This window comes from Paramisgurnus dabryanus, chromosome 22 (genome assembly GCF_030506205.2).
Source record: "Paramisgurnus dabryanus chromosome 22, PD_genome_1.1, whole genome shotgun sequence".
NCBI classification, from domain to species: Eukaryota; Metazoa; Chordata; class Actinopteri; order Cypriniformes; family Cobitidae; genus Paramisgurnus; species Paramisgurnus dabryanus.
Genome location: NC_133358.1, coordinates 3,722,340 through 3,742,987, shown reverse-complemented (window position 1 = coordinate 3,742,987; position 20,648 = coordinate 3,722,340). Strand labels below are relative to the sequence as shown.

Here is a 20,648-nt window from a genome sequence, read left to right as displayed (position 1 = left end):
TTTGATCAGCGGACAGGCAGCAAGCAGATAGTGAGGAGATGTTTGCTGTATGTAACAAAAAATGTTTTATGCTCTAAAACGCGTGAATTCGCTTCGAGCGCCTTTAACGAAAAGTTAGTAGTGTTTTCCCACACACACATTGGTTCTCTGTGTTCTAGCTCTCTCCCTCCCTATGGTGCGGTATGCGCGGGGCCGTTCTGTAGTTCTGTAACAGTGTATTCTCTCATATTTTTGAATTTGCTGCGCTATACGCGATCTACAATAAAACTATCACTTGCACTTAAAATTAAAAGCACTTAAACACAACAAGATGAGAAGAGCAACAGTAAAGCTCTGCACTGCATGAGACACACAGGTAATGTAGCCAAAATCACCTTGTATATCAGCTCCTCAGTGTTAATGTGTTCTGATTTTATAGTAAAACAGCTGGTTGGATTAAACACGGGGTGTTATTGGGTTGTCTTTAGTCAATATTTTATTTTCAAACAATCTGAGCGTAGTTAACTCCTCCACCTCCCCCTCTCTTCTGTGCTTTCATGAACGTGCCCAAACCCAACCCCCAAATCCTTCTTGGCGTTTATTGGCTGGAACACTTTGTTTTGTTTCGTGGTGCAGGTTTGGCCACTGTGTGTTTATTGCAGTTTGTAGAACCTGGGCTGTCTACAGAGATCGCGTTTTTTACAGTTTGATCAGCGGACAGGCAGCAAGCAGATAGTGAGGAGATGTTTGCTGTATGTAACAATAAATGTTTTATGGTCTAAAATGCGTGAATTCACTTAGAGCGCCTTTAAATGCATAAAGATGATAATGAAAATCACTAAAAGTTTAAGGCTGATGCCTCTCTTTAGTAACAGAAGTGTATTTGATATTTGAACTTAGCAGAATAAATTTAAATGCGCTCTCTCTCTCTCTCTCAGTAACCGCATCACCGTTCACATCACACGCACATCCTCGGGCTCAAACGCACTGTTGTTAAACACTTTCTGTGTGTCACAATAAGTTCCCTAGCTCATAAATATGTCTGTGAATCCCAGTCGGAAGTGATAATCCCTAAGCCCATCGAAGATCAGTGCTCTTGGATGTAAACTTTCGGGGGTGTAACGTTACCATAATAATGTCACATAGTGTGGATGAAGAAAACACACTTGGAATAAATCAATGAAAACAATCATTTTATTTTGACCGATCTGTTTACGTTAACATTTGGACACTTGATAATTTATTTTCGTGTGACGTGATTAAAACACGTTGTGAGATATCACCACTGATATTTGTAAGCAGAAACATCTCTCTGACTTAAAAAAAAAAACTGGTTACAATATAAAACACTTTATTCTTTTTTATTTAGTTCTGACAAGAACAAAGTCCAGTTATAAAGCGAGTGCTCGTAACGCGTTAAGATGGAATGGAATCAATAGTATATTTATATAGTTTTATTAACTTTTACTTCGCATCAAAACAATTACACAAAATATGATTAAAAAACAAGGAATAGTTTCATGACAACAAATACTGCTGGTTTGATCTGATTTTTGACCATCAAAAACATGTAGGCCTACATGAGAGCCAGGGAATCCCTGTCAGGGATGTAGCCCAGATCAGGCTGTGGTCAGCAGGGTGAGTGAACACTGGTATTCTTTGGTGCGTCTGGGTCTTGTCCAAATCTTTCTAAGCAAATGTTCAAATAGGTGCTATCTTTACTAATCGACTGCAGATTTGAATATTATACATATATATTCTTGACTGAACTAATATTAAAACTACACTGTGACCAAGAAACGGTAATATTAAGAAACGGATATTCCGTCCGTATAGCCATCTGTAGAGATGAGATTCAAAACAGCCAAAAGTATTACCTGTCATTCTGGCCTTCTAATCCGTGGCGGAAGAAAGTAGTTCCCCAACAAAGAGTCTTTTTAAATAACTCTGTTGTTGTTTTATAGTTTTATTTTTCAAACGTGTGCCTTCGAACTGTTGTATAAAGCAATATCGCTCCCGGTGTCGTGTGATATAGCTCTATATCAGGGATCTCCAAGCTTTTTGTGAGCAAGGGCTACCACAATGGATAAAACAATCTGGAGAGCTACTTTTTGATATAGTCTACTCAAAACTTTTTTGTTTTACTTCTTGATTTTATTTTATTTTACTTGTTGATGTTTTAGTATTGTTTAAAATGTTAACATACGCAAACAGAGCCAAGCTAATATAAAAAATATGTATTAAATAAATATTACAATTGAGACTATTAATAGAATGTGCTTGTGGGCACCTCACAGACTCCTGCTCTATATCATCACGGCTATGATTGCCTCGTGCCTCTGGCCTAATTACAGCCATGATAATTTTTTTAGATATACATTACATTTTTTTATTTACAAATTATTATCATTATACAAATTATTAGACAAATGCATTTTTTCATATTAGACTTCAAGTCACATGTGAATTTGTGGTTTCAGGTTGGGACCACTGCTTAATAGCATGTGTAATTCAATATGGTCAGCTTGTGCTCTAGGTTGTTACTATTTTTAAATTAAATCACAAATGCCTGGGCCACATATGAAAATGTTTTGCATTTCAGAGTTCCACTTTGAAACATATAACAATATTTTGTGGCAGCTTATATTAGCTGAATAAACAAAATTCCAACGTTCTAACACTTGTGGAATGTGCATATGCATTTTCTGCAGAGGTAAATTAACGGAGTTTTTTTTTTGCGTTTTGTGTCCATGGCAGCAAATGAGACAAAAGAGCAAACAACAAGCCAAGATTGAAGCCACTCAAAAGTTAGAACAGGTTAAAAATGAGCAACAACAACTTCAAAAGCAGCAGCAACAACAGCATTTCAGTGGGAACTTGGTTGGAGACACTCCTAATTGTGGAAGTCAGAGTCCAATTAAACCTCAGACCAGCAGTGGGGGTAATGATTCTGCTTTGCAAGTGTTAACCCCCAAGGATTGCTATGCAAAAAGCCAAATACCAGGAACATCAACATCATCTGCATCATCAGTTGATGTGTTTTTGCGTCCCCAATGTCCACCTCTTTCATCTACAGCAAAGACTCCTACCTCTGATGCCCAGAATCCTCAAGGCCCCTTATCTCAGCCTCAGTCTCCTCAAGTGTTTTCACCCGAATCATCTAGTTCCCGTCCCTCATCACCTTGGGATCCATATGTCAAAATGGTGGGAACCCCCCGGCCACCACCATCTGGGCCTAGCACACCTTGCAGAGGTTCCATGTCTGACATGCCAGAGTGGAGTCGGCCCTCACCAGCCCATGAATCATTTGGATCTCCAACATCCACCAGCACTGACCCATATGCAAAGCCTCCAGACACACTTCAATCATCAGACCCATTTGTGAAATATCCAACCAGGTCCAACCAGGGTCCAAACAGACCAGGACTAGTTTCAGAGAAGCATAAACAACAAGGACGGAACTTGATCAATAATGTCACATCAGGAGACAATTTCCCCAGACCAGTCCAAAGATCTGAATCATACCAACACATGACCAATAAGCGAATGGTCCTCCCTGACCCCTACTCTAGGCCTTTGTTAACACCTGTTCCAGGGAGTAATGAGTCTGGATCTGTGCCAGTGTTCAAAACACCTATGCATCCTCTCCAGTCACAGCAAAACTCATCCAGCTCATCACAACAAGGTTTTAGAAGAGGACCATCTGATGTACATCAGCCTCTCACACCTCTTTCATCAATGGGGGATGGTTTCACTAATGAGAACAAAGTAGTGCATCCAACACAAGGAAGTACTTTTGCCCAACCCTTACCCATGAGGGATCCATTTTCACAGGCACCATCTACACCTAGACCAGATTACCCTCAGCAGATGCCTGATCCATATGCTCAACCTCCCGGCACTCCACGACCCTATGATCCATATGCTCAGATGCCTGGTACCCCAAGGCCACACTCTGATCCATACCCAGTGCCAACATCCACAACTAGAACTGCAGCAATTAATCAGATTTCTCAATCACAGTCTTGCAGTCGCAGACAATCTCCATTTACTGCAGTTGATCCATATGCAGAAATGCCGGGTACCCCAAGGCCTTCCCTTGGAGAGAGATACCCTAAATCCCCAAGTAGTCAGACAATCCCAGATCACTACTTGCAGCCTCCTAGTCTTCATACTGATCAGTATTCCCAACCTAGAGCTCCTTGCCCAGGGGCTGGATCACAGGCCTTCCCCAGACTAAACCTCCGAACTAACATCATGCATAATCAAACAGACCCATTTTGCCATCAAACACAGAGCAGAATTCAGGACCAATTTGCTCATCAATCTGCGACTTGTTCTCAAACCCAAAAACATTCTGAAATTTCAAACAAAGTTTTTTCTCTGCCACAGACAAACCCTAGGCAGACACCTGTTCATGATCCATTTGAACAAGCTACATTAAGCCCATGCTCACAATCAGGGGAAAGATCGTCACATGAATTTTCATCAAATACAGACAACACTTCAGAAATAAAGAACATAATGCAACCACTGCTTGGAGACTCTGAAGACAAAATTAAACAGGTCTGATTACTTACATTTATTTATTTTTTTAAAGTTTTGTTCTTTTATTAACAGGTTACTGATTGTGTACTTTTATTGCTATTTTCAGCGCCAAAGACTACGACAATTGATTCTTAAACAGCAGAAGGAGAAAAGTGCCATTAGACAGGAAAAGGGGCTCGGGGAAACAACTGCTACAACTGCACATGGGAATTTACCGCACTGGTTACAAGATGATTCTGGAACTCAAAATGATATTTATGGTAGACCTCCACCCCCATATCCAGGTATTATGAGTTCTTCACCAGTGCAGACAGGACAAAGATTTCCTGGAACTTTCCTTAGTGATCAACGAGGGCCCTTACCTGATGAACCCCGGTGCTCCCGAGCACCAATCCCCAGGTATCTCAACAACATTGGAATGAGACCTCAAGGGCAAAGGTAAGTGTTTTTCTCCCCTTCTCATACATTGTGCCATCAAAATGGTAGATATGCATTTCACTGTAAATCTGTTTTAAAATTTGTCCTAGGTTTGGATTCCCTCATAGACCTCCAAGCCAAGACCAGTTCTTTAGGCCCTCTAACAAGATGCAAAGTAGCCCAATGGCTGACAGTGTTCCACTACATATAAGAAGACCTCTGTCAGTTGATATTGTAAGGTCAATGGGCAGTAATCATGAGATATGTATTTCTCAGAATGTTCCACCACATAGTCCTCAAATGCAGCAACACAATATAATGGGCCAACCATTCATTGAGCTTCGTCACAGAGCTCCAGAAAACAGAGTCAGACTGCCTTTTGGGCCACCTAATGTTTTGGATCATACTAATTATTCTCAGAGACCCCCTCATGGCTTCATGGGAGGCCAAAATATGACTTTTACTGGAAATCAAGGTCTCAGAATGATGGATCCAATGTTGGGTTACTCTCAACATGGACCTAACAGTCACTTGCAGACATCAACTAATATAGAAACGCAGCATCACCAGCCAAGTGCGTTAGTGAATACAGCACAACTACAGATTCCAATAGCATCACCTTTTAACAGTTCTGTCAGTAGTGATTCAGTTGCTACATCTCAGCCTGACCTTCTTCCTGTAAGAGCCTCTGTTCCAACAGAAGAAATAACATTGCCTTGTAATGAGGGTATTGTAGAAAAACTAGACACACATGATTCTGCTGTGAAAGACCTTGATGATGTTGAGGTCAAAGACTTGGTTGATGAAGACCTGGACAACCTGAACCTTGATGCAGATGATGGCAAAGATTTAGACCTGGAAACAAATGACATTCACCTTGATGATCTTTTGGAATCTGGTAAGTTTGATCTTATTGCTTACACAGATCCTGAGCTGAACCTTGAAGACAAAAAAGATATGTTTAATGAAGATCTAGATCTGAGTGACCCCATAGAAGATGATCACGGGGAAACTTCAGATCTTCAGAAGGATTTGTCTGAGAAAATAAGTGTCACATGTGAAGGTATTTCATCAGCTCAACCTAAATCAGTGGAGGTACACAATTCTAGGAATGTAAAACTAGAGAATAATCTATCAAATGAGGTTCTTGATAACCCTGACAGAAATAATAAAACTAAGGGCCATCAAGGTCTAATTTCCAGCGAGGATCATTCTCTTATTGGAAGTTCTATGAATGAAAATCAATCTATGAGTAATAAAGATGGCCAAGATGATGTCGCAAAGGTTTTTAAAGAGCCTCTACCCAATGACTCCACTGTCCAAACTAATCTTGGCCCAAGTGTACCGTCCAGCATGGGTATGGTGATGATACAAGGACAACCTCAAGATCATGGTATAAGTCCTGGAGTGACAATGGTCGACAAGGGTGACCCAACTGTAACTCAAGGAGCACCGTTTGGTAACCCAAATATGATGCAGTCTAGAAACCAGCAGGTGCCTCTGCAGGGGTTTGAACCTTCACAAGGCCTAAAAGCGGATGTGAATCTCTCCGTGATTAGTGGTCAGCAGCCTGTTCCTCATTCCTTAAACCATACTCAACAGGGCATATTTACTTCTGGGGCTGCCGGGCAACAAGGTAGTCAAAGGCACCAGAATGAACACAGCAGGCCTCTTCTGTTAGAAGAGCAGCCACTCCTTCTGCAAGATCTGCTGGATCAAGAAAGACAGGAGCAACAACAACAAAGGCAAATGCAGGACATGATTCGGCAACGGTCAAGTGACCCTTTTTTCCCTAACATGCATGGTAAGCCTATTCTTTTGTGACTAATTTAATAACTAATGTTGTACAATTCACATAAAAGTTGTTAAATTCTGATCATTAAATGTTTTGCATACATTCCACCTGTACAATTACTTGTTAGACATCAGCTTTTTTCCAGTGGTGGACCATCAGGGCCTTAGGCCTTCTTTGCTGGACTAATCACTGAAATACTTTTAATATATTTTTCCATGAATGTGTATTAAATGATTCCTAGTAGTCTATTCTCTTCATTTCGTACATTTTATTTTGGTCGTGCTGCTTCCAGTAGTCTATTTTTATGTTGGAGCTTTTATCCAATTATATTTCAACCATCAAGTGTTGCCATGGTCATGGAATCTTCCTTAAGGCCTACAGAATCACCAGTGCCTGGCTCTTGTAACCTTAAATGTTCATATCTGGGCACTGTAATTGATAAGCATTTATCCTTTACACAACATGTTAATAGTGTTATAAAGAAGACTCAGCAGCGTTTATTTATTTTGAGGATTTTAATGTAAAGCAGAATATCCTGACAACAGTGCAGGGCCGGCGTCAAGGGGGAGCATTCGCGGGCAGTGCCCCCCCAAACAGGTTGTTGTGCCCCCCTACAAAGTTTTTTATTAATTTAATATATATCAAGAATAATTAAAATAAATTAAACATTTAATGTTTCATGACTTGTAATGTAATCAAATGAGGAAAATATAGTTGATATATGTTTTCTTTAATAAAAATAGACCAGTTTCTCTGATTGGATGTATTGCCGCGTCTCACCCGTCTTACGTCTTTAGCATATTTGTGACTTGATACTAGCAACGTGTTTTTTCGCGGCATTTTATGGATCGTGTAAAATATGGATATTAGAACATTTAGAAAGAATCAGCACCGCCTGCTTCATCTGACTTCATGCAAACACAGACTGGCTCAAACTCAGAGATTAGAGGTCGAGGTGGAATTTACAAATCTACAGGACCTTACAGAATCTTAAGGAAGTTTATGTTCGTACACGCCGTCTTCAGCTATTTTAAAGGAAAGTTAGCGTTGTTTTAAATTACATAAGCTTAAATGTGAAGTGTGGCTATAGACCGTTAACAGCATTACGACGTGATTATGGTAAAGCGGCTTTTTTCAAGCCAGGACGAGGTGTGCGCTGCGCTATGTGCTGCGCTATGAAACCCATTTATTTCAATGGCTTGCGCCGCGCGAGAGTGGTTTTTTGTTGCGTAGAGCAAAGCACGAGCGCAGTAGAGCTCAGCTTGCGCTCACGTCGCGGTCGAAGTTCAATAGTTTTGCGCATAGTTTGTGGTCTTTGCACTTTATACAGGAAATGAGCTGACAGTCTGTACCAGTTGTATGAGTGTGTGTTTGCACTGTATTTGTTGTTTGATGTCTTGTTTTCGCAAGTTATTGTTGCTATTGCGTGCCTCCCCGTTGGAAGCCAAATGCCCCCCTTTTAGTTATGGTCTGGCGCCGGCTCTGCAACAGTGTATAGGTCACTTGTTGAACCTTTTTTAACTTTCCATTTGGTATCTTGTTTTAAATTCTTATCAAACGAAAATAGGAAGAAATAAATAATAGTAATTGGGCTGGAATCCAAAATCACGGGGTCCACTCAAATTAATTCATAGGATCTGCAATAAAGTGCAGCCAAGAGGAAGGTGGCTTCTAATGTTAAAGACCCCCCTCATTCTTGCATAACTTTTTTCAGCTGCTCCCATCATGGTGTCTGTTTAGAGTTCCACTGGCCAAAAAGAAAGCTTACAGATGCTCTTTTATCCCAACTGCAATTACTATTTTAAACAAGGCCAAATAATTAACTGATATTTTATTTATTTATTATAGTTGTTTTTATTAAATTTATTTAATGTTGTTTGATGTGTGATTGTATTTTTATACATTCAAGCCTTCTTTATCGAAGACGATTTTTTTTATCACTGGGTGATAGACAATAAGGTTTTTTGAATTTTAGTTTAAATTTGAAATGAAGGGCAATGATGCTTTTGCTTTATCCAATCAGATTTTGAGTTGGTCACTTCAGGCCATCTAGCAGGGGTAGAATAAAGTCAGCATTTTCTTGTCCTTTGCTTGGATGCTCAAAGAGCGTAATTCCATTTAATTAAATGTTAAGTCATGCACTACCAGCCAGTAGTTTTTAATGTAATAACAGTATGAATATGAATGATATTTGACGCGAGACACCTGCAATCGCGGACTGTGTGTGTGTGTATGTATGTATGTATGTATGTATGTATGTATATATATATATATATATATATATATATATATATATATATAACATTTGTTGTGACATTGTAACAGTAAATAAAGGACATTTCGCATGAGACACCCAGATCGCAGATAGTGATGCACCGATTCCGATACTGGTATCGAGTATCGGCCTCGATACCACATTTTCTAAAGTACTCTTTAAAAGTCCCCCAATACCTGGAATCAATACCACCGTCTGAGAAATGTCTATGTTTGAGCGGCGTGTAAGGGGTTAATGCCTCTTGTGTTGTCCAAAGAGACAGAGTTTACAACAAACTGAAAAACTAGTCCTTTGTTTTTTTGTTAAATTATATGACTAAAGCTGTTACCTGTAAATTTAAATCATGTTTTTTTATTAAGTACTCAGTATCGGTATCGGCAAGTACTGAAATGCCAGTACTCGTACTCGTATTCCAAAAAAGTGGTATTGGTGCATCCCTAATCGCAGATATGTATCTGACTTAATAACCGTAAAATGGAAAGGGTATTTGACACCAACCCAAATAGGTAAACACAAATAATCACAGGACCGTTTAAAAACCGCTGCCTCTGTGGATTGTGACCTCTGCATTTAACCCATCTCAGTAAGTAGTGAACACATGCACGGCAAGTCATGAACACACACACCCGAAGCAGTGGGCAGCTATCCCAACGCCCAGGGAGGAATTACACTTTTAAAAAAAATGATTCTATATCAAACCAGAAATGGTTCTATCACCCGCTTCATATATGGAACCCCCAAATGGTTCAATATAGAACCACTTTAATGGGTTCATTAAAAAGAACCCCAAATGGTTCTTTGAATCAAAGATAGATGGTTCTATTTAGAACCATTAAAGGTTCTTTATTATTATGAGTAATTTATTATTGATAAGAAATTATAACCGATACAGAAAATTATAAAAGTTTACTATTTATTAATTGTATTATACAGAAATATAAATCTATAAAAATTACATTTATAGATTACATTAATTTATCTGTTACAAACTTTCACATAGCATCTTTAGGTTATTAAAACATAAAAAATTCAAATCCATAACTTGATTTTCAAAGATTTATTATAAAAACTGATTATTTTTTCCACAAAATGCAATAAATCCATAACAAGTTTTTATTCAAAATGCTATAAATCTATTGAATCAATAGCCTATATAAATGTGCATTCATCTTTGCCATGTTATATTCATTTAGTTGACTAGTTGTACACACTAATTAAAAATATAAACATTAATGTCATTAATCAAAACACTTACTTTGTCATATTAAGAACACTGTCATTGCTGCGGTTATACTTGACGTCGTGGCTTAACGTTTTTCACAGCGATCAGCTGTAAAATGTTTTGGTCCTGCTCGATTTTCATTGACTTTGAGTAAAATTATGGAAAGTTTTTCATAAGATCCCCTGGGGTCAATGTGTTATCATGACAGAAACTTGATGCTGTCGGCCCGGGCAAACAAGCACCCGTCTCTTGCGAAAATTATTAGATGTTGATGGCTTACGTTTCTTTCCCGTCACAGAAAACCATCACAGGTTTATCAATGCCATTAAAGTATTATTTTGTTTTTGTTTGTTTGCTGATCAGGAAGTACATAGTAGATGAGGAAAACTAGGATTCCGTGTACTCAGCGCGCCGCCATTGTTTGTTTACATTGCGTGAATGGTGCGCTGCAATCTGTGGAGTGGATTTATGGCATTCTGTAGAAAAGGGGGAGTGGCGTTTATTGCATTTTGGAAAAAAGGGAGAAAAGATGACAGAATAACATGGCGGATAATGGATTTTACGTCAAATTAAGAATTTACTTTTTAATACTGACCTGATATAATACTGATTCTGGCAGTAACTCATTTTTTTCAAAAATGGCATTTATTGCGTTTTGGAACCAAACTCTTCATATATATATATATATATATATATATATTAAAATTGCATCTCTGTATTAAACAGCTAAACTCTTAATTACACTATACATTCAAAAATTTTGTTCAAGTTATTTCCCTTACGCATTTTTTGTTTTTATAAACAAAGATACTGTACAGTATATGCAGTACATAATTTTAAGTTATGTGTCTGAAATGATGAAAAGAAATCACAATGCATTTAAAGACAATTCATGAACAATCTATTAAATAGTTACCTTCTGTGGTTTCGGCTGCTGTTCCAATGAGATTGGCGTAGAGATGTTTTTTACTTCATTCTTTTGCACTCCTGATGATGGTTGGGGCCATGTTATTTAGAGATGTTTCCATGTTCTTCACAAAGTCTGTTCCAAACCTCATTGTCATTCCATGCAGCATCTTAAAACACAAAATCTTTATATATACACTTTCAGACAAACAAGTTCCTTAAAGTCTACATTAACTTGAGGTTGCAGTTGACTAGTGATGTATTTTTCAAAACACAATGTTCAATAAAAAAATAGTGTGAAATATACAGAATTTAAATTAAGTCCTCAAACACTTTAAAGTCTTTAATGCTAAATTCTAAATGAAATACATAAGAATTATCATTAAAGCTACAAAACACAGATTTCTTTTATTTTGCTCTTTGATGAACATTAGTGACAGAAGTCAGGTTTACGAGGTCCCTTTAAGCACCTTACCTTTTTGCATCAATGGGGTTTATATTTTAAAGCCAGTGACGTGTCATCTACTGACCATTTATTAACCATGGTTATCTGTGAGGGGAAGGAAAAAAGCATAAATTACACTTCACAAACCAAATACGCATAAAAACCTGAACACGTTTGGTTTTTAAAACATTTGTAACGTAATTCATTATAATAAAATACTAATTAAATATTAAATATAGCTGTTTGTAAATAAACACAAAATAAATATTAACTAATTATACTAAATATTTCAGTAATATCATTTCAAAAATGTAGAAAGTTTACCTACCTCAGGGTACCAACAAGCAGAAATGCCGGTCCGGAGTCCGAACTCCTCAGTTTGAAAAAAATAACTGTCACGTCTCGAAGCTTATCTTCGCTTATGGTGCAACGCATATATACGCCACCAGAGGGCACTTTTGCGATAATTTGTTTTAAATGCCCCTTCAGGTTAAATTAAACATTGACAATATAGAATGTACAAAATAAAGAAAACACCTGGTTATTCACCAAAAACGCAAACTGCACTGTAAGTTTCATGCTAATGTACAAACTTGCATAAAAAAGCTCACAGGAAATAAATCATACAATAAATATGAATAGCCTATTTGTTGACTCTCTCTTTATTTGACCACAGCCTATTGACACAAAAAGGTTTGTGAATGAGTTGTGTAGGTTTTTAAATGAGTTGTGTAGGTCTGTAATTATTGTGTAATCTTTAGTTTACACTTCAGTCACAAACGTGAATTATAGAACCATTTAAATAAAAATTGTTCTTTGCCCTCCAAGGGCTCTATATGGAACCTCTTTTTTGGTAAAAGGTTCTATTGGCCAAGTATAGAACCCCATGGTTTTATATGGAACCTAAAGGAACCTTTTTTTTTTAGAGTGTAGGGTAAAAGGCCTTGCTCAAGGTCACCACAGCTGCAACCCACTAGCCGTGAGAGTTGAACCGGCAACTTTTGAGTTACAAGCCCCACTCTCTAACCACTAGTCTATAACTTCCCCAAGTTTTTTAGACCTGCAGTCCGCCAGTGCTTATTAATTCTCAACCCGCATCCGCGATGCAAATGACACCTTAATACACCTGTTACATATGGTATTAGCTGTTCACCCATGCTGAACTGTGGTAAAAATGTAAAGGACACCTGAAATCACGGACACATATGTGGCATTATAACCGTATGAGAATCTAAATATATATGTGGAATTTATTTTCGCTGCATGAGATACCTGTCTGTGATGCAACGACCTGTTATACTGCGTTTCTGTATAATATTCAAGGTTTCGTTAGCTGTGGTGTCACACTGTAAACCCGTATAAGTTCTACTAACTCAAAAAATTTGAGGCAACTGATTGCCTCTATTTTTCTAAGTTTGCCAACTTAAAAGTTTTGAGTACTGACAACTTCAATTCAAATAAAAAATGTATTTATCTAAACTTAGATAAAGTCTTATATAAATTAAATTATATAATTTATGTAACTTAAATACATTAGTTGTTTTACTTAAATATTTTGTGGCAACTGATTGCCTTGTTTTTCTTAAGTTTCCTTTACTCAAATATCTACATTTTACAACTTAAAGCTCCACTGTGTAAGATCTACTCCCATCTAGCGGTGAAAGTCTATATGACAAGCAACTGAATAATACTTTCTAGCCCCCCCCATTCGGAACGCGTTTTAACTCGTACGGTGGCCCGGCCGTGTCATGCCAAGGTTAACATGGCTTCCAGTAGCTACAAAGCAAAAGCAATGAGAAAAAAATGAACAATTTGCAATGTCCTTTGCCTGTGATCCATCAAAGCACACCGATTTATGTTTAACATGAAAAAAGTCTGATTTTCATGATATGTCCGCTTAAAATCACATACAAAAAGCAACCATGACGGGTTTAAATGGACGCGAATTAATATTATGTCAAAGTACAATGCTTATGTTTTAAGTAAACGTTACATGTCCGTGTATATGTAAGAGCTTTCTCTCATATTGGTGAAAAAAGATCACGCAACTTTCACAAGCTTGTAAAATGAAACGAAAGACGCGCAGATCAGACGCTTTTATCAGAGTATTATGTCAGACATTATGTCAGAGTACAATGCTTATGTTTTAAGTAAACATGTTACATGTCCGTGTATATGTAAGAGCTTTCTCTCATATTGGTGAAAAAAGATCGCGCAACTTTCACACGCTTGTAAAATGAAACGAAAGACGCGCAGATCAGACGCTTTTATCAATGAAAGGCTAAAAATAGCGCAGTCACCGTGTGTTTGTGCTAGAGGTCAGAAAATATGAAAAACATTTATCTCAGTACCTCAGATTACATAAATGGGCGGAGAGACGGCGTGTGTCTGTTTGAACACATTAAACCACATGCATGTTTACACTAACAAGTGTTATGCATAATCATGCTAAAGTTAGCCAAGGAACTATAAAACTTCAAGTTTACAACATGGACTGTATAGATGTAAACGAATATGCTGAATTACCTGTGGAGAATATAGAAAGTGCAACTTCAGTGTCCCTTGAGCCCCCTCTTGGAAAACTAACTCCAATAGTGACTTTGGTCTTGATGTTTTTCCTGTCGCGTTGTCGTTTAAAATCCCCGTTTCGCTTCCTTGGCGATTTGTTTTAATGTCCTCGAGAATATGTCTTCAACAGGCTTTCAAATCAAAGCATTAGATCGCAGGTTCATCACGGTGTGCGGTTGTTGTAAAATCCGAAGGATTCAGCTACGCAGGTCACAGGCTGGATACGATACGTCATCAAGCCTGGTTTATTTAAATCAACTGAGCATTACATTCGCAAGTCATACGCATATTACATCAATTTACAATTAACTAAAAATAATTGTCAGCTTTATAATTGTTAATATTCTGAAATAAGACTGTCTTGATGACATATACCGCCTACACATGCAACCTCCGGAGGCTTCAGCTATCGGCCAGCATGAGTGTAGAGTGAAAGCGCGAAAGGCGGAGCTTGAATTTCAGGAATGTCCCTCGTCGGCGAATGTATTTCAAAGATGGAGGCACAACATGGATTCAGCCAGAGAGCGCTTCGACGGTATGCATTTTAAATAGCAGATTCTACACTTACGAGAATACTTTCATTAGTGGGTGGGAAGTAATTACACATGAATGAGCACATACTTTTGAAAGAAAACATGGGTTTTTGTTAAGAATTAACTCAATAAAGTACACAGTAGAGCTTTAACAGAACACTGTAAAACCTGACAAGCTCAAATACTCAAAATATTCAAGTAAACTAACTACCATTTAATTTTGTTCACAAATCACAGAAACATATCATGTGACTCATGAAAATTTGATACCAGTGAAAGTGTGTTGAGACTGAGCTCAGTGTTGATTTTCACATAGATATTGTTTATATGATAAAGCAACACATTATTGACCTAAAGCCTAATCACAGGCACTACACTTCTGAACAATGGTAAGCACAAAACAAAACAAAAATAGCAAACTTTTCTAAATCTCCAAGATAAATAAATGTTTAACACTACGGAGTCTTTTTGTTTACTAAAAACCACATAAAATATCACTTAATATAAAAAAATGCTCTCGTTTTGCGGGCTCATGCAAAGCATGCTGGGAAGTGAACCTCCTCAACCAATGGCGTTGATTTAACTTTAAAATGAAGTAAATTTGCAGTGACAGACTCTTTCTTACCTTACCTGGCAAATTGAACTCATCACAACCACCAAAAGTTTGTAATTATTTGCATCCAAGAGCAAATCATCTGCTTAAAACACGTCTGAGTGCCCTTTCAATGATGATGTCACTTTTTGGTAAAAACCGCCACTAGAGGGCTTTTGACTTAAAATATTTAATTATGGTTGAATCTACTTTTCAAGTTCCCTTAACCTCTTCAACCCTGAGGACCCGGGTCCAAAATTTCGTATTTTGACTTAATATAAAAGATTATTTTAATCTTTAATGCTCCGTCATGGACCCCAGTAACACATATGAGATACTGTTTGAAAGCTTAGAGTCTCTACTTTCTGCAGATATGCATCACTTTGACATATCTTTTACTGTAAGAAAGTTATTTACACTTAATTTACACTATCACCCCCCCAATATTTTTTGATATCATATAATATTCACATATTTCATATTTTTCAAAAATGACAAACATGGGCAAGTCTTATATCAAATGAAATCTCTCACTCTCAGGAATAAGGCTACAGCATTATTTCTGTTCTAATATCAACACATATCCAACAATCATCGAATGAATAATAAGGTAAAAAATGGTCTTTTGTAAACATATGTGAAACTTGAGTGTGAACTGCCTCAGATAGCACATATAGCCACAAATGATACACCATCTTTTATTTTAGGTCCTACTCTAAACAATGAGTCCATTCACAGCATTTTCTTTGGTTGTTTGCATAATTAATCCCTAGTTTTTTATTATATGTGCAAAACAAAAAATTAATATTTTTATGAAAAATGTATTTCCGCACCCTTCAGTAAAATAAGAATATCTTTTGAATGCGACATGATAAATAGTTCATTCTTTTTTGGGGTGTTTACTGTCTGCTGCTGCTAACAACCAGAACTGTCTGCAGTCTGCTAGAGCATCCAGAACCAGAGTTATACACTATCAAAGACTATGTTTACAACATAAAAAATAAAATTTGGTGTTTCATCATATGAAAAACAACATAAATAACAATTTTTGTCACAAACAGCAGCTTTTTATGTAACTTCAAAGGGTTTTCTTTAAAATGATATAAAGAAATTGCATTTATTCCACTGTATGTGGTTATGGTAGCACTTCAAATGTTTTTTGGCGAAATTGTTCACCATAAGCGTATTATTCCTCCCATCAGTTGGAGTAAAATAACTTTTGCATATATTATGATAGAGAAAAAATTCCTTTTTCCTCTGTAAGCTGACAATTGCTGGAATCAAACAAAACTGTCTGCAGGGACCTGAGATACCCAGGACCAGAGTTATATACTTTCGAATAAAAACTTTAGAAAAAAAACATAAAAAGCGCCTATTTATTTTTGTGTTTATTAGAGGCCTGACATCACATACAACCATGTTTAGCACTTTCAACAGTGTTTTATGTAATTTCAAAGGGTTTCCTGTAAAATGATACCAAACTTTTGTATGTAAACCTCTGCATGTGGGTATGGGAAGCTTTTGAAATTGGGTAGGCCAAATCCAGGCGAAAATCCCCAAAATAGCTTCAGGGTGGAAGAAGTTAACTCTTTACCTTTGGTGTAGTTGTAAAAACTCAAAAAAAGATTTACTGTTAACTTAAATCTATGATAGATGTTGAATGAACTCAAAAATAATAGTTAGCTAAACTTTTTGGCACATTTTGAGTACCAGGTACTTTCTATTAGTTTTACTGTTTGGTTTTACAGTGCATGATTGGTATAAAGAGGTGGATTAAATCAGGAAGAACACCACTGAAGGTCTAAGTGTATAATGCATGGCCCACCACTTGCTTTTTCTGTAAATATTGTAAATGTTTTGTATTTAGACTTTTATTTGTTAAATAATCATTTTAAAATTATGAAACTGTTAAAAAGGTGGAATATGAAAAATATAATGCAAAATATCATGTAAAATATTAATGTGTCATTTGTTGGATTAGAATACAGTGATAAACAAACCAGATTTAAGATCTGTTTATGATCCTAATGCATATTAGTAAAATTCTGAGTTTAAGTATACTGTATAATTTAACCACCATATTAAATAAGTTATTAAATTTATTTATTTAAAGATGAGTAAAGATAACATATGCACAACATTTGTGATATTTTTGTTTTAAGATTTTGACTCCATTATTGACCCAATCATGAAGGCAAAGATGGTGGCTCTAAAGGGGATCAACAAAGTCATGGTACAGAACAGTATGGGCATGACACCCATAGTTATGAATAGGTAAAGTTTGTTATTTGGCTTTCCTGAGCAAACAGTTATTTTCCTACCTGCCTTTTTTTTATTATTATCTCTGAACACTAACAAGGTTAATAAAATGATGGTTAATAGTTTTGTGTTACTCATTATGTTTTCAGCAGAATGCAACAGGTGCCTGGAACACATGAACAAGATCCATCTGGTTTTTCTCAACATTTCTTTAGACCGGTACATGATCAGGTTATATTTACTGTTTTTTTTTTTCATGTAATGAACCTGTTTTTAAAGATGCATATATGAAAAAAATATTTTTAGGATGGGAAGTTGCCACCACAAATTGTGAGGCCCAATCCCCCTAACTTTGGACCAGGGTTTGTTAGTAAGTGTTATTTTTGCTATCATATGTTGGATGTTCACATAGATACTGTTTGCCATTAAGTGTAATTAAAAACAGTTCTCAGAGTAAATCAGTAAATACATAAAATTTGTCCTCCAGACGATTCACAGAGGAAACAGTATGAGGAGTGGCTTCAAGAAACACAGCAGCTTCTTCAAATGCAGCAAAAGTTTCTAGAGGACCAGATTGGGTCACACAGGAAATCTAAAAAGGCCCTCTCTGCAAAACAACGCACAGCAAAAAAAGCTGGGCGGGAGTTCCCAGAGGAGGATGCCGAACAGCTAAAACATGTGACTGAACAGCAAAGCATGGTTCAAAAGCAGCTGGAACAGGTAATGCAGCTGTTTAGAGAAGAATATCTGCCAGTAATTATGCCACTGTATTATTTTATGCTATGACGATATGATGACCAAAATGTTTTATTAAGATAGGATTCATTTTATATCATGATAACGATATGTATCACAGTAGAGGTTTTAATCTATTGATAAGGTTTTTATGTTATTAAAATATTTAATGCCATAGAGTTTTCAAAATTCTCACACAATTCTCTTCAAGCTCACTGGAGATAAACAGTCAGTGATGAATGAACACGAACGAAAGACGCGAATTTAGACGCATATATGTATTTAAGACAAATAAGGGGGAAAAATGCCCACAAGCTTAATGAGCCGCTGATGCCTGACTTGCACATTCCTTTCACACAAAAACAGCACGCGCATATAGCACTGTTGTTTGTCTTTCAATGGCTTAAAATAACTTGTTTTAAAACCGCGGTGCTTAAATGCGTGTACAAACGTTAAGTTTCTGTGACCATGCGCACAGTAACGTTACGTGTAACCTCAATAGAGACGATATTCCAAAATCTCTACCAGTTGACAAATTTCTACCGGTTTATCATAACTAACGGTTTATCGCCCACCCCTGTTTGCATGTATTAAAAAATTTGGAGGTACTTATAGTGTTGATTGCCAGAGTTGTTGGAACACATGAAATTATATGACAAGGGTATTCATTCATTTATTTGTTAATTAAATAGAAGGTTAGGGTGGGAAATACTGTATTTAAAGAGTTCATTTTACGTTGTTAAAAAGAACGTTATTTTGTTTATGTTGTGTAATGCAATGTGTTTGCGTGTTTATGGTTTAAGCCCTTAACCCTTTAAATGCCACAGCCCTTTTTGACTGGGGGGATGGTGAAAAGGTTATGTACACCTTCAAACTCTGACATATTTTTTTATCAAGAAGCCTAATTTTGGTCTTGTTTAAAAGAAGACACTTTTTACAGAAGTATATGTAGGTGAAAAAAACTTTTTTATAGCAGTTTATATTTATTTGTCAGCTAACAATGCAGTATTGACGTGAATAAATATTGTCTTTACTACCTTATCAATACAACCCTGAATCTGATCCAGAACATTCAGATGACCAAGCAAAACGATCGACTTTGCCAGTGATGCTTGAGCAGAATGTAAAAGATTAGTTGGGTAAGGATACTTAAGCATAAAACCATGTCTGCATTTGTGATGATTAAAATGACAAACAACGCACTACTCTACACTGCTCAAAACTCTTTTAATAAATGTAACTTTAAATACGAAAACATAGGCTACTTTCAAGCTGTGAGTCAGAAGCGAGTGGAATTATGATAATGTTCATCGAGTCTACTCAAAGGGCTGCAGACGTAAACTGTTGCCTACAATCCTTGAGATGATATTATTCGAAGAAAAGACATTTCAGTTGGAGTCATTTGCGTCATTGTATAACTTTGCATATCGTTAAAATGTACTAACACACACACACCAAAAAAAGTAAAATCATAAATTCAAAATCATCTAAATCAATTTCTGTTTCACAAAATGTTTTTTTGTTGTAGCTAAAAAGGTTCTTTAGATTATAAAAAGGTATAAAAGAAATTGCTTTTTTAGAACCATGGACTGAGTGGTTCTTTGAGGAACCAAAATAATTATTTTATGGCAGGGGTCCCCAACATTTTTTACAGCGTGGACCGGTTTTAGCTTGAAAATGTTTCCGTGGAACGGGGGGCTGAGGAGCTGTGGAGTGAAACTTGCGTGTTGTACATACCTGCTCCATCACTTATTTTTAGTGTCTGAGTGTGTGAAAATACTACTTTGCGAAATGTTTACAGTTTTAAACGGAAGTAAAGATCAAAGAACCATCCATGAGGGAAGTTAATAACGGCTTTATTTAAGTAGAAGTGTAGAACCATATTTTGGCGGTTTGTTTTTACTTTCATTGTTTCACATATTTCGCCTGCCCATTCAGTCTTAATAATTAATGGTAAACGAACTTGGCTTGCTGTCCTCGAAGGCAGCTTGAACCTTAGACCGGGCTTGAGTCCCAAGTTTAAGTAACAGAACTGCACTGGGGAAAATTGAGCAGTGAAGGAAAGGCACAGGACTGATTGTTTAGGTTCCTCCTGAACCTAGGTTTAAAATTTATCCGTTAAACTATGGTTACTGCAGTAAAAGAGTTTATTTTCATCATGATGCCGCTATCGCTTGATAATTCTGTATTTGTTTTCTAAAAGCCTTGCAGGGGTGATACTTTTCAGTCATTTTCGATGTTACAGAGTTGCGGTGTACATTTGAAAATGATTCATGAAGCCATACCTCTGAAATAATCAAATGTGTTTTAGAAGTAAGATTGCAATCCTATGTGATCGCAAATGCGCTGGGAAGGAGAGAGCGCATCCTGGTAC

General features: G+C 36.9%; 1 protein-coding gene across 15 annotated transcripts in view; it reads left to right on the top strand.

The window, feature by feature from the left end:
- The window catches only part of kmt2ca (lysine (K)-specific methyltransferase 2Ca), a 297,061-nt gene that overhangs the window by 208,649 nt on the left and 67,764 nt on the right, over positions 1-20,648 (top strand). For 13 of the 15 annotated variants that reach the window (XM_065294625.2, XM_065294622.2, XM_065294623.2 and 10 more), the window contains 7 exons: positions 2,737-4,545; positions 4,634-4,965; positions 5,055-6,748; positions 17,443-17,554; positions 17,689-17,758; positions 17,846-17,909; positions 18,027-18,259. In XM_065294625.2, the coding sequence (XP_065150697.2) occupies positions 2,737-4,545; positions 4,634-4,965; positions 5,055-6,748; positions 17,443-17,554; positions 17,689-17,758; positions 17,846-17,909; positions 18,027-18,259 (4,314 nt within the window). The remainder of the gene's footprint in view (positions 1-2,736; positions 4,546-4,633; positions 4,966-5,054; positions 6,749-17,442; positions 17,555-17,688; positions 17,759-17,845; positions 17,910-18,026; positions 18,260-20,648) is intronic. The other 2 variants (XM_065294618.2, XM_065294613.2) reach the window with 1 other exon arrangement.